This window comes from Pyrus communis, chromosome 2 (genome assembly GCF_963583255.1).
Source record: "Pyrus communis chromosome 2, drPyrComm1.1, whole genome shotgun sequence".
Classification (NCBI taxonomy): Eukaryota; Viridiplantae; Streptophyta; class Magnoliopsida; order Rosales; family Rosaceae; genus Pyrus; species Pyrus communis.
The window spans coordinates 16,330,117-16,344,938 of NC_084804.1; the positions used below are offsets into that span (position 1 = coordinate 16,330,117).

The 14,822-nt window shown below is 37.9% G+C and overlaps 1 protein-coding gene across 1 annotated transcript; it reads left to right on the forward strand.

Moving 5' to 3' along the window:
• Positions 1 to 2,979: 2,979 nt before the first annotated feature.
• LOC137723276 (lysine histidine transporter-like 8) lies at positions 2,980 to 5,474 on the forward strand. The gene is made up of 5 exons (XM_068462435.1): positions 2,980 to 3,293; positions 3,555 to 3,688; positions 3,799 to 4,232; positions 4,707 to 4,838; positions 4,937 to 5,474. Exons 1-5 carry the CDS (start codon positions 2,980 to 2,982, stop codon positions 5,435 to 5,437), a joined length of 1,515 nt encoding a protein of 504 aa, XP_068318536.1. The 3' UTR covers positions 5,438 to 5,474.
• The last annotated feature ends 9,348 nt before the right edge of the window (positions 5,475 to 14,822 follow it).

Genomic DNA, 14,822 nt, shown 5'->3' on the forward strand with positions numbered 1-14,822 from the left:
AAGATGGTTCAGAGGAATGGTAGTTTGAGCTGCAAACTTCATGCTTCAGTTGAGTTGAGATGGTGAGTTTGGACTCCGGGTAATGTTCGGTATATATATATATATATATATATCAATGTTTTAAAAATATCCGGTTTACGCCACTTAGGCCCCACTTAGGCGTTAGGCAGTTGGCTATCATCCCGATTAATTCCTACGTGTATGAAAATTAAGAAAAGGCACCTACACCTACTTAGGCTTCTGCTAGCCTGCCTAGGCATCTGCCTAGGTCGCGGCTCTTACTTAGACATAAAATAAATGTAATTTTGCATTATGTTTTAATACTCTATAATCTAAACTTCATTCTATTTTGCAATTTATGTATCCCAACGCAATTATGTATTTCTTAAGTATAACCAGACACTTATTTATACGATAGGCCCCAGCCCACCGCCTGACTAGCACGTAACGTCGTTTAGAACCTTTATGTATATATATAGAGGAAGCCCTTAAGGGAAGGGATCCCCATTTTTTTTTTAATAAAAATGGGGATTAGTTGTTGGGCTCACACCACATCGAACTTTAACGATCCGAACAGTTTAGTTTTCAAGTTGTATCTCATAGATCATCCTTACAAATTATTAGCCAAATCGGAAATATTTGAAGCATCTAATTGAGTTCAAAGAAATCGACGAACACTTTGTTCTCTAAGAAACAATGAAATTTTAATATGATAGTTAAATAGACAAATAATTTCGAATTAAGTTGAATTTTTGTAAGGATGATCTATGAATCGAGACTTACAAAATAGACAGATCGTTGAAATATGACGTGGAGTGAACCCTACAACTAGTCCATATTTTTATCCAAAAAATATGACATCGACTCATATTTCAGTTAACCGTAAATATCAAAACGTGATATCAAGGATCTGAACTGTTCATTTTCTTACATCTGCCAGATGATCTTGTTTTCAAAAAAAAGAAAATTTAAAAAATGAAATTCAATAAGAAAAATAAAACGTAAATGACAATCGACGGTTAAATATAAATTTAAGGTTTATGAATTATAGTGTTGGATTTCGAAGCTGACCCCTTCATGAAAGTTGTAAAGCTTGTCACTATGAGTGATTGTATATTTTTTTTTACATTTTTTACGCTTCTAAAATAATTATTATTAATTTTTCCCACAAATAAAAAACATTATTCATGAGGGTTTGGAGGATTTTAAAATTTTAAACGATAATGTAAGTGTAACTATTATCTACTCATGGAGGAATAATGATGAATCACAACTGTTTATGTATTCTTTCACATTTTTCATTCTTGTATGTATGTCTTCTTAGTTTATTTTAATTTTGGACAACAATATGTTAAGTAAAATTTATCCTAGTAATGATAAAAAGGAACTCTCATAATAAAAATAAATAATAACTAAAAGTTTTTATTTTCTATTTTTTATAACTAATATAGAATAATAATACAAAACTATATATTTAATATAGAATATATTGTATATATTAATAGGGCTATTGTATTTTATAATAAATCTTTTAGTAATTAAACTTTAAAATTATCAAAATAATTTTTTTCTTAACGGGTTGAAACAGGTTACCCACATGTTACCTGCGTGTATACATGTTAAGAACTCGTTATTAACGGGCTCTTAACAGGTATAATGATCCGATTAGTTTTCGTGTTGATCTAAAACTCGTTATTTTCGTGTCGTGTCAGAAACTGCTGGGTCTATTTATGGCTACCTGTTGAAAATAAATATGAATATAGTTAAAGTTGTAGGAGGGAGGGAATCATATTCATACTTAAATAACTTCTAATGGGACGTGCGTGAGCACTTACATAAGCCATCACATGTGTAAACTGGATCCTTTAAAAAAACTAAGGAAAATTCACATGTGCAAACTGGATCCCTTCTAAATTTCTAATGATTAAAAAAAAAATACTAGTGGGATTATATTTTTATATCATATTTTGTAAATTATATAATGCGACAGTTGCAGTTGGTAGTTGGTTTCATCTTTAATGATTAAAAGAAGAAATTCAATCATCAAACCCCACATCATGTAGTTTTCAAAAGAAAATTTATATTTTAACACTTCAACTTTGGGTCACATAACAATCTTATACCTCATGTTTTAAACATTTCAATGTCATACATCAACTTACGAATTCATTGTAATGTCAAATCTCCGTCTACTTTTTAGTTAATTTTTTTATCAACTTATGTGACCCAAAGTTGAGCTGTGAACTGGATCCTTTCTAAAAAATAAAAAAACTAAGGAAAATACTTCATATGCGTAAGCTGGATCCCTTCTAAATTTCTAATGATTAAAAAATAAAAATAAATACAGATTATATTTTTATATATATTTTGTAAATTATGTAATGTGACCGTTGATAATTGGTTTCATTCTTTAATGAATTAAAGAAGAAATTTAACCATCAAACTCCACATCATGTAGTTTTTAAAATATAGTTCAAGTAAATAGTCTCCTTAGTATCACCCAAAAAACTAATAGTCGGATACATAGATGAAGCCATCAGAAAAATTAAGTTAGAAGAGACTTAGGGTCCTCCTACGGTTGTTACATATTTTAATTTTTTTCCTGTAACATTATATGATTGGTTTGGATATTGGATACCGTTACCTTACCTTCCTCGTTTCATTTGGACTGATGCTAATTGTAGAGACCATTTCAATGCACACTTTCAGATTAAGTAGTGCATGCACCCATCACTCAGCATAAACAATTACCCCAACTATATAAGCAAGTCCGTCAACAGCTAGTGTTAAAATTTGCATACAGCTCATCTAGTCGACACAGAGCTATATTTAATACAACATATTACATAATATTTGGCTCAAATTAGTTGCATTCACCTACCAAACGTCACAATATTTTGCTCAAATTAGTTGCATTCACCTACCAAACGTCACAAAGGCTTTTAGCTGGCCAGTTTGTGTTTTGCAAGCTGCAAGGAAATGGCAGCAATGGAAGAAGTGGTTGTGGAGGCAAATTGGAGCATAGATAGGGTTTATTCCTTTAGAAGCGCAAGTAGAAGATCAGAATCTGCTCAAGTCATTCCCATCACAACAAGTCCCACGAGTGAAGATTCTAACTATCATGTTACTTCAGCTGCAAACTGGGGAGGCGGTGAGCTCAATCCACAAGATGCTTGGCTACCCATCACAGAGTCCAGGAATGGGAATACCTTTTCAGCTACCTTCCTTTTGCTTTGTTCAGGAATTGGAATCCAAGCCCTTTTACTGCCTGTTGCACTTGCCACTCTTGGATGGTAACAGTGATTATTTTCAGGCTCCCTTTTATCACTACGTATTTTACTCATCAGCTTGTTTTTATCTATTAATTCTGCTTTAGTTTACTCAATCTTCAATCTAATAAATTTTGACAGCCCCATATACTTGTGTCCAAACTACAAAGTTACATATGCATGGTTGAATACATGTAAGGTAGAAAATATATGGTTTCAGTCAGCACAACCTTACCTCTTGGTTTAACTTCCACAACAATTTTCAATGGTCGCATTACATTGCAGGGCATGGGGAATCATATGCTTGTCACTTGCATTTACAGGGCAGCTCTACACGATATGGCTACTTGTACACCTACACGAATCCGATTCTGGAACTCGTTATAGTAGATACATTGACCTCGCAATGACGGCCTTCGGTTAGTAAAATAACACAAATGTGTTACATGTAACTTTATTTATATTTAAACAGACTATTCATATTTCATATTACATTATTCACTAAATAGCTATAATTTTTGTTTTTTAGGTCAAAAGCTAGGGACGTTTTTAGCTCTAGTCCCAGTAATGTATTTATCAGCTGGTACATGTGTCCAGCTAATAATCTTAGGAGGTGGAACCATAAAGCTTTTCATCAAGACGGTGTGCAACGACGGGGCAAACTGTGATGCCAAGTCATTGACTAATGTAGAGTGCTTCCTGGTGTTCATGTGCATGGCTATTGTTGTGGCTCAGTTTCCCAACCTGAACTCCATAGCATGGGTCTCATTGATTGGTGCCACCACAGGTATAGCATATTGTACTTTGATTTGGGCTCTTTCAATTGGCAAGGGCAGGCCTAATGGCACTTCATACAACCCACCGGAGATGGATGACGAAATGGATAGATTTGGCGGGATTCTGAATGCTCTTGGCATCATTGTTCTTGCATTCAGAGGCCACAATGTTGTTCTTGAGATTCAGGTGAGTGTAATTCTTGCTAGTTTTTCATTGTTATTCAAAACTTGGGTCTATTACTCTTCTAAGAGCTTGTCTTTAATTAGGAAGTTTTTATGTGAACCGAAACACTTGTCAAGTAGTGTACTATTTTAAAGTTATAATATATATACATGTGCTACAATTTGAGCGGAATTAACACCATGTGGTTGTGTTCTAGATAGATTTAAAAAATCTCTCATTTTTTATTATGTTCCAGGTAGATTCGAAAAATCTCTCATCTTTTTTGCACCCCAGAGTTTGATATCCACCCATCTTTGTGTTAGAATGAATTGATCTTATTGGGTGTGGAGCTTGCAGATGAAAATGTTTGATTCAAATCAAAGCCCCAATCATTGGTTTTGGTAGCCAAATTTTACCATTATTAGGTGTTAATAGTGCTGGTGTATACTTGCAATTTGATTGTAGCCTGTAAGAGTAAAGTTTTATACTTGATTGCAGGGGACATTGCCTTTAAGTCTAAAACACCAAACTCACAAGCCAATGTGGAGAGGAGTGACTGTATCATACCTAATTATAGCAATGTGTTTGTATCCTCTTGCTATAGCTGGATTCTGGGCTTATGGAAACAAGGTGAGAACAATTAACATTCCTCTTGTTCAACAATGAAAGTTGTAGCTCAAACTAATCTTTTGTACATGATCGTAATTGAATTCTTTTGATCCATGCAGGTACCTTCATCGAATGGAGGACTATTAATTGCAATGTCGAAATTCCATCAACATGACACATCAAAAATTGTGCTGGGACTGATATACGTACTTGTGGTCATAAATTGTATAAGTACATTCCAAATCTACAGCATGATAATTTTCGACAAACTAGAGACAAGCTACACTAGCAGGAAGAACAAGGCATGCACAAGGTGGCTTCGAACAACTTTCCGTCTTTTGTTTGGAGGAATGACATTCTTTGCAGCAGTAACTCTTCCATTTTTGGGTAGCTTGGCGCCTCTAATTGGAGGATTGACATTACCACTGACATATGCTTATCCATGTTTGATGTGGATTGCAATAAAGAAACCAAAGCCGAAAAGTGTTATGTGGTGCATCAACGTGGGACTGGGAGGCTTAGGCCTTGTTCTGAGTGCTCTTTTAGTCATTGCAGCAGCATGGAACTTAGCTAGCAGAGGTCTTCATGCCAACTTCTTCAAGCCTTCAGACCTTAATTAGTTTTACTTTGCAAAGAGAAAACCCATGTATATCGAAATTCACTAAGCAAGTGTAGTGAAAAGAAAATCATATGACAAACTTTTGTTAAGAGTCATATATATCATGGGAGCTTCATTTTAGGTTGCATGGACACTCCAAAACCCAAAAGTGTCATAGTATCCGACACTCCGACATGCCTCGGACAAGCCCGAGACACGGGTTGGACACGGTCAACCACTTGGACATGGTCAAGATACAGTTTGGACACGATCAAGATACAACAAGGGCCTTTTGTAAAATTAAAAAACATTTTGGGGCAGTTTTTAAAATATTGAAACTAAAACCTAGAAGAGTCCCCAACCTCAACCTAACTTCATTCCTCTCAATCTAATCTGGCGCCTCCCTCCCCAGTACTCGTTCTCGCTTCATTTTCTTAGCCACTTTGTTCCGCATTAATTCCATGCGCAGAATCTAGCATCGACTATTTTGTTATGGGATATGTTATCCACATACTCTATTTTATTTCTCACACATCCTTTATTAATTTATATCCGTTGATCATTTTCAATTCATCTGATCCGACGGCTGAAAATTAAAAAAATGTGTGAAAAGTAAAAAAATGATGTGCAGATATCACATTCCTTTTGTTATATTATGAATTTGAAATATTGTTTTTAATATATGTAATGTTTATTATATTTTAATGGTTGTATCCATGTTCTTATTTTTTGAGACCTATCGTGTCCCCATATTGTGTGCCCCCGTATCTGTATTTGTGTCTGTGCAACATAGGCTTCATTAACTGAGAAAACTTTTGAATTTCTTGTGCACTGTTATTGACTATATTAAAGATAAATATCAATTTACTATTCTTAAGTTTTGTGGTTTTAATATTTTGTATATGAAATTTTTTTCATCCCAGAGTCATACCTAAAGTATAAATTTTGGGATAGTCTCATGTATCCGTCAGTCAAACTGTTAACTCTACCATTAACTAATGATGTGATGCCTATATGAATAATGATGAACGTCACGTGTCATTAAAGGAGTCGACGTGAAAATTAAAAGTTTTAAAAATATTTTTTATCAAAAAAAAAAAAAACACCCTTTTTGTTACCCGTCTTCCTCCCAGAGAAAGTTCGATCCACCCATCCATCCCCAATCCCCTCCTCCCTTCTCTCCTCCGCGTCCCACCCAACCTTCCTTTCCTACCTCACCCTCCGGCCACCTCTTCTTCCAATCCCCTCCTCACACTCCTGAAATCGTTTTCGCTCGCGAAAGCTTGAGCTTCCCACTTTTCCTTCTCTCTCTCTCTCTCTCTCTCTCTATGAAATGAAGAACTAGTCTCACTCTCGCTATTACTCACATTCTTCTCCTTCTTCAACAACCCCCAGCATTCTCCACTCTCTCTAGCCCTCTTCTTTCTCTCTGCTCACTCCTCCCTGTTAGACCAAGTCCGAGTTACAAGAATCCAGCTCATGTTTAAACTCTAAAGTGCCTGCCATCATTACAACTATAGTGGACATGTGATTGCTGACTCATGGACAGCAGGGAGGACAGTAACCTGGACAGAAGGAAGGACAGAAGGAATACTGCACGTAGCTGCAATATTCCTTGACAGCAGACCTCATGTGCTCTGATGTGTTGCAGCATGGGCAGCAAGCACGCCAGTTTTAGTTTATTGTGTGTGTGTGTGTGTAAGATGTATATAAAACATCTAACTGTCATTTTGTAGGATATATAACAAAGTCTTCCCGTAAGGCTGTAAGGGTGAGTGAATTATTTATTGAGATCAGAAATTCTATCATGGTATACTGAGCCTTTCTGTCTAACGACAAAAGATCCTTGTTTTTTTTTCTTCCGCATCACTGTTTCCATGGCTGAAACTAATAATGTCAACCCTATTTTTCCCCCTCCTGCAACTTCATCCGTTAATCCCTTCTCCTCTTCCATGACTACCATAGTGAATATTAAGCTTGATCGTGCCAACTATCCTCTATGGTTGGCGCAAATTTTGCCAATACTGAAGAGTCGTGACCTGATGGGTTACGTCGACGGCTCTCTGGACTGTCCTCCGAAACACTTGGCTGGAAATACTGCTGTCAATCCGGAGTATGTTACATGGGTGCAACGCGATCAAATGGTTCTGAGTTGGATCAATGGCTCGCTGACTACTTCCGTTCTAGCAACTGTTGCCAGCAAACGCACATCTCGTGCGTCATGGGAGGCTCTTGAGCAGCGTTACGCATCCACTTCTCAGAATCGCATTCTCTTTTTGCGCAATGAATTGCTCCTGACCAAAAAAGGCGATCTCTCAGTAGCTGATTACTTGGATCGTGTCAATGCTATTTCCGATAATCTTGCTCTCGCCGGACAACCAGTAAGTGATAATGAACTGGTTCAAATTATTCTTAATAACCTTGGACCTGCATTCGAGATGACTGTCAATGCAGCTCAGGCACGTGATACTCCGATCACGTATCCAACCCTTGAAGCCCTCCTTTTGACCACGGAGAGGCGCATGATGGAACAAACTGTACCTATGGTGGAAGCTACTCCAGTCAATGCTTTTGTAGCTGCAAGAGGACGTGGTGGACGTTCTCGCGGAAATGGACGTGGTGGTTTTCCGTCCAATCGAGGTGGTGCTTCTCCTATCAACCAGCGAGGTTTCTTTCCTCGCAACACTAATCAGCGTAATCCTGCCGTTAATGGGGAACGCTTCAATACAAGTGGAGAGCGAATCACTTGTCAAATTTGTGGTAAGCCTGGCCATCCTGCTCTAGATTGTTATCAGCGCATGAATGGTGCTTATGAAGGACGTATTCCAACCAAACGTCTTACTGCTATGGCCTCTTCACCAGTTACTTTGAATCGACAACAAAATGGCACCTGGTTACTGGACACAGGAGCTAATGCCCATGTCACTCCTGATATTCAAAATCTGGTAAATCCGAAGGAGTACAATGGTAATGAGAATATCGGTGGTGTAGGTAATGATACTGGCCTTTCCATTAAACATTATGGTTCGAATAAAATCAGTACTAAGGCTTGCTCATTTGAACTAAACAATATCCTTCATTGTCCATCCGCCTCCACTAGCCTTATTTCTGCCCATAAATTCACTCTTGATAACCATTGCTACCTACTAATATTTCCTCATTTTTTCCTTGTCAAGGACCTCAAGACCCAGAAGACGCTTTTCCGAGGGAGATGTGAGAATGGGTTATACCCATTTCCAGGTGGCGGTGGATTACCCCAGTATCCTATTTCAACGTTCTTAGGTGTTAAAGTCTCAGCCAAAAAATGGCATTCTCGTCTTGGTCATCATGCGTCTTCAATTATTAAGTTTTTAATTTCAAATAATCAAGTACCAAGTCATGGTACTGTCGATGTACTGTTTTGTGATTCTTGTCCTTTGGGCAAGAGTACCAAACTTCCCTTTAGCAAGTCCGAGTCTGTGTCTCACTCTCCTTTGGAACTTTTGCATTCCGATGTGTGGTGTTCACCAGTTATATCAATTGAAGGTTTTCGTTATTATGTTTTGTTTGTCGATGATTTTTCTCGCTATTCTTGGATTTTTCCCATGAAACACAAATCTGAAGTATTTGGCATTTTTGTCACATTTAAGGCGCATGTTGAAAAAATGTTTAACACATTCATTAAAACCCTTCAATGTGATGAAGGTGGTGAGTATAAGAGTCAAGCCTTTAAACAGTTTCTTGCGACTCAAGGTATTTCCCAACGGTTTTCATGCCCTAAACATCCTGAGCAAAATGGAATGGCGGAACGAAAACATCGCCACATAGTCGAAACTAGTGTTGTCATGCTTTCCCATGCCCACATCCCTGACAAATATTGGTTTGATGCCTGTTTGACAGCCACATATCTAATTAATAGGTTACCAACTAAGGTTTTGTCAAACAAATCTCCATATGAAAAGCTATTTCATCGAACACCGATTTATGTATCCTTTAAAGTCTTTGGGTGTAAATGTTTTCCTTGGTTGACACCCTATGCCAAACACAAACTTCAACCCAAGTCTAAGTCTTGTGTTTTCTTAGGATATTCGTTGAATCACCAAGGATACAAGTGTTTGGATTTATCCACGAGACGAGTGTATTTGTCTCGCCATGTATTATTCGATGAGGATTCCTTTCCCTTCCAGGAACTTACATCTCTCAAGGAAAACGTCTGCACAAAAGGTATCTCTCCACCCTCTGAGCTTCTTTTTCATTTTTCAGATCCTCTCCCTGGTACACCAACTAACCACAGTCTAGCCCCACCCAATGTCCAACCCGCCACTACAACTAGGTTCCCAGATACTCCACCACTAAATGAACCACCTGCTCCTACTCCCAATCTTGCCCCCATTTCCAGTTCTCGTGAACCTCTCCCAAACCAAGATGAGCAAGAAATAGTTGCTGCTGTCCCTGTGAACCCAACTCCGTCACAACCCTGTGATCCCGTGCTGATTCCTGACCCCCCTCTCATTCATCCTATGACCACTCGGTCTAAAGCTGGGATACAAAAGCCAAACCCGAAATATGTTTTGTATGTTAATACTGACACTCTGGTGGCAGAACCAACATGTTTTAGTCAGGCCATAAAGCATAAAGAATGGAGGAATGCAATGGCTCAAGAATTCAGTGCCTTGCAGCGCTGTGGTACGTGGACTCTTGTGCCTTACCATCGTGCCATGAACTTATTGCCAAACAAGTGGGTTTTCAAGATTAAACGGCGTGCAGATGGCTTGATTGAGCGCCATAAGGCTAGGCTTGTGGCTAATGGCTTTCATCAACAATCAGGGATCGACTATACGGAGACCTTTAGTCCAGTTGTCAAGCATAGTACCATTAGACTTGTGTTAAGTCTGGCAGTTTCACGGAGGTGGCATGTTCGACAGTTGGACGTTCAGAATGCTTTTTTGCATGGGTATTTGAATGAGGATGTGTACATGAAGCAACCACCAGGTTTTGTTGATAACCAGTATCCTAACTATGTTTGTAAACTACAACGTAGTTTATATGGTTTAAAACAGGCGCCTAGGGCCTGGTTTCAATGATTTTCTGAGTTTCTCCTTCAGTTAGGGTTCCAAGAATCCATGTGTGACTACTCCTTGTTTGTTTTTAATCACAGAGGAGTTTATTTGATTTTGCTTATTTATGTGGATGACATATTGCTCACAGGAAACAACACTACTCAAATGGCATGGTTGATCACGAAGCTTAGCACTTTGTTTTCCATGAAAGACTTGGGTCCCCTTAGTTATTTCTTGGGCGTTCAAGCCACTTATGTTGGTCACAACCTGCATTTGACTCAATCCAAGTATGCTCTGGACTTGCTTGAGCGAACGAAGTTTAAAGATGCCAAGCCAATTTCCACTCCAGTTTCTACAGGCCAAAAATTGAGTGCTTATGTTGGTGAACCCTACAAACATCCTGAGCAATATCGTAGTGTCGTTGGTGCGTTGCAATATTTAACCATCACGAGACCGGATCTCTCATATGCTGTTAACCAGGTGTGCCAATTTATGCACTCCCCCAAGGACACTCATTGGATGGCAGTGAAACGTATCCTGCGATATTTAAAGGCCACGTATGATCATGGTCTTGTCTATAAACCTGGAGATATGCAACTGCATGCTTTTTCTGATGCCGACTATGCGGGCAATCCTGATACCCGTCACTCTACAGGAGGTTTTTGTATTTATTTGGGGTCCAATCTGGTGTCTTGGAGCTCAAAGAAACAGAAGACTGTCTCTCGGTCAAGTACAGAAGCTGAATATAGGCAACTAGCCTACACGGCTGCTGAGCTATCTTGGTTCAGGTCATTATTCAAAGACCTTCATCTGCATCTTCTTCTTCCCCACATATGGTGCGATAATGTCTCTTCCATAGCCTTAGCTTCTAATCCAGTATTTCATTCGCGGACAAAACACTTAGAGGTTGATTATCACTATGTCCGTGAGAAGGTGGTTCGAAAGCAGCTTCTGATACATTTTATTTGTTCTCAAGATCAACTCGCTGATCTGTTTACAAAGGGCTTGTCCTCCTCGCGTTTCAAGCTTTTGGTGTCCAAGCTTCCAGTTGTTTCTCGGCCTGTCAGCTTGCGGGGGGCTGTTAGACCAAGTCCGAGTTACAAGAATCCAGCTCATGTTTAAACTCTAAAGTGCCTGCCATCATTACAACTATAGTGGACATGTGATTGCTGACTCATGGACAGCAGGGAGGACAGTAACCTGGACAGAAGGAAGGACAGAAGGAATACTGCACGTAGCTGCAATATTCCTTGACAGCAGACCTCATGTGCTCTGATGTGTTGCAGCATGGGCAGCAAGCACGCCAGTTTTAGTTTATTGTGTGTGTGTGTGTGTAAGATGTATATAAAACATCTAACTGTCATTTTGTAGGATATATAACAAAGCCTTCCCGTAAGGCTGTAAGGGTGAGTGAATTATTTATTGAGATCAGAAATTCTATCACTCCCAACCCATTTCCTTTGATTCCACAAAAACCCACCCGCCGCATTACCTTCTCGGGTCGAGGAAAAACCAAGGCAGGAGGAATCAGGATTTTCAGAAACCCAAAAATGGAGAAGAAACAAGGCTTTTTCTTTGCCCTCAAGGACGAGGTGGTTCGGGGTATTGGGGTCTGATCTCGCGGACTCCCTCCGCTAGCTCCGTCGCGCATAACAACGACAAGAGGTCTGATCTGAGACTGCTGCTTGGAGTCATGGGAGCTCCTCTCGCCCCCATCTCAGCATCAATGACACTCCCATCGTCAGTCTGTCTCTCACTTTCTATCTCTAGCTTTGGGCCATTTTTTTTCCTGAGCTTCGTTTCTTCTGAGATGGCAACTGCAAAATAACAACAAAAAAAGTTTGGGGTTGCATTTGATTTTACGAAATAAAATTGATTTCATGCATTTTGATTTTGCTGCGGACTGAGACAAAGATTATAAGAGTTGGGTTTAGGGTTTTGGATTTATTTTACAAAAGTGTTTGGATTCTTTTTCCCTTTTTCTCCCAAAAAAAAAAAAAAAAAAAAAGTTTGGTTTGTTCTTTGCAATGGGTATGATTTGCTTCAAACTAAAAAAATTCAATTACCCAACAACTTCTGCAAATCATAAACTCAAAATGGGCATGTGGGAGGACAGAACTCGTGAGCTTGTTCAGTTTGTGAACCTTCTCGTTGCAAGCCCAGCAAACGGTGGGAGGATTGAAATCATAAACTCAAAACTGGACTCTCGCAGCGATTTGACGAGGGCGAAGGCTAATTGGATGCTCACGGTGGTGATTTGATGAGGTGGGTTCGGCTAATCTGGAAGAAGAGGTGGCGGGGGGTGAGCTAGGAGAGGAAGGTTGGGTGGAGCTAGGATGGCCAATGGTTATGGGGGGCTGGTAATTGTGGTTATTTATCTATAACCGTTTATATTTATCCTCACATAAACATTTATCCGTTAGGTAATTGCCTAAATGGTTATATCTATACCCATAACCGTTTATAAACGGTTAATCATATCTATTTAACCGTAACCGTTTAATACCCGTTTATCCATTTACCTTTTTTAACCCGTTTATTTATTTATTTTACAATTATCCCTTTTTCACCTGTTTTTTAACAACTTGAAAATTAAAAAAAAAAAATTGTTATAATTTTCTTTTTTCCTTAACAATTAAACACCGTTATAGGTATATTCATCATACATTTTCGTATTTTAATTTTTTAAATTCTTATACCATTCCAATAATTGAAATAATAGTTTACAGACGGTATTTTTAATTATTACCAATAAAGGTAAATATAATATTTGCTAAGTATTATTGGGTTACAAAAATTGTTTAGAAGTCATTTATGTCAAAGCATTTTTGTCAATTTCACGATTACCTGCAAGGAATTTAAATTAATTTGGCGACACTGAGAGGTGAGGGAGTGGACTAAGCCTTACCGTGGATGCGGAGAAGAGAAGGAAGGAGGGTATTGGGGACGGATGGGCAGATCGAACTTCCTTTGGGAGGAAGACAAGTAACAAAAAGGTTTTTTCTTTTTTTCTTTTTTTGATAAAAAAATGTTTTTTTAATTTTTAATTTCCACGTAGACCTCTTAATGATACGTGTCATTCAGTGATTGTTTACATAGATGTCACGTCATCAGTTAATGGCATAGTTAACAGTTTGATTAACAGATGTAAGTTATTGTCCCAAAATTAACACTTTAATATTATTATGTTATATTAAATTTGTAGTTTTTCAAAATGTTAATAACAGACAGACAATACTTGAGCTATCCTATGGGGTCTACTACTATATTCTCTTTACATATTTTCACCATACAAATTTTATAAAAAGAACCATGCATTGTATTTGGTTTGTAATCTTCATCTTTATTTGTGTTCACCTCGACTACTGGCATTACTGTAATTCCAAATCTTCATCTTGAATAATTTTAGTTCAATTTGTTGTCTCTTCTCGTGAGAGTTTAGTTTCAAAGTATGACGCTTTGAAATGTGATTTGGCCTTTGTAGTTATGATTGGATTAGAGAAAATGCGTTATTGTCTAGATGTTGTTACCCAATTATGGATACAATTCATTTCGATAAAAGAATAATTAAATGATGTAATTTGCTTGTTTATGTGAGTGCTTTTGGTCAAAAGATTATGTGGGTGTTTGCAATAGTGGTATTTTGTATCAATGAGAATTTCAACTGTCACAAACTGTTATGCTACGAAGTAATGTTTTATTGGTTGAAAACAAAAGGGTTACATTCTAGGAGAAAATACATGAATGTACAAAAATAAACTCGATGTATCTAACACTGTAGGTAGAAGAATCGAACAGCAAAATAAGACTAATTAAGTTTTTCTATTAAAAAATGTTACTCTTATGACATGTTTGTATCATTATTTGTACAATCTTTCTAATTGCGATAGGACTCACATGTGTAGATAAGCTCTACATCTGTTAGAGATGGTACAAATATATATTAAGTTTAACATTATTCTTTCATGTTAAGAAAATATTGTTACATTTTCTCTCTACACGATGTCATTCATCACTCTTGTTTTTAACCATTCTTTTTTTTTTTTTTTTTTTTCAAATACTTTTGTTAGTCCATAAAAGATAGCACAACAGTCATATACTATCTAACCATGAATATCAGGAACTTAAAGCTGCATCTTTGAAAAGAAAAAGAAGACACGCTTTATTATTACCATCAAGGTGCATACAACGCAAAAGAGATGCAAAGCATCAACACTTCATTGTGATACTCCAGACTTAGTTGTAGCAAAGATGCTTGCATGGCTGCAGGAATCCATCAGGGTTAATGCTCCACCGTCTCACTCCATGGTCAACGGCCCCCACACTCCCAAATGGTCGTCGCCTCCATCAGGACGGCTGAATTGAAAC

Coding starts and splice junctions, on each gene's coding strand:
- LOC137723276 (XM_068462435.1), top strand. CDS start 2,980: ATGGCAGCAATGGAAGAAGTGGTTGTGGAGGCAAATTGGAGCATAGAT. Junction 3,294..3,554: donor GCACTTGCCACTCTTGGATG/GTAACAGTGATT, acceptor ATTACATTGCAG/GGCATGGGGAATCATATGCT. Junction 4,839..4,936: donor TCTGGGCTTATGGAAACAAG/GTGAGAACAATT, acceptor TGATCCATGCAG/GTACCTTCATCGAATGGAGG.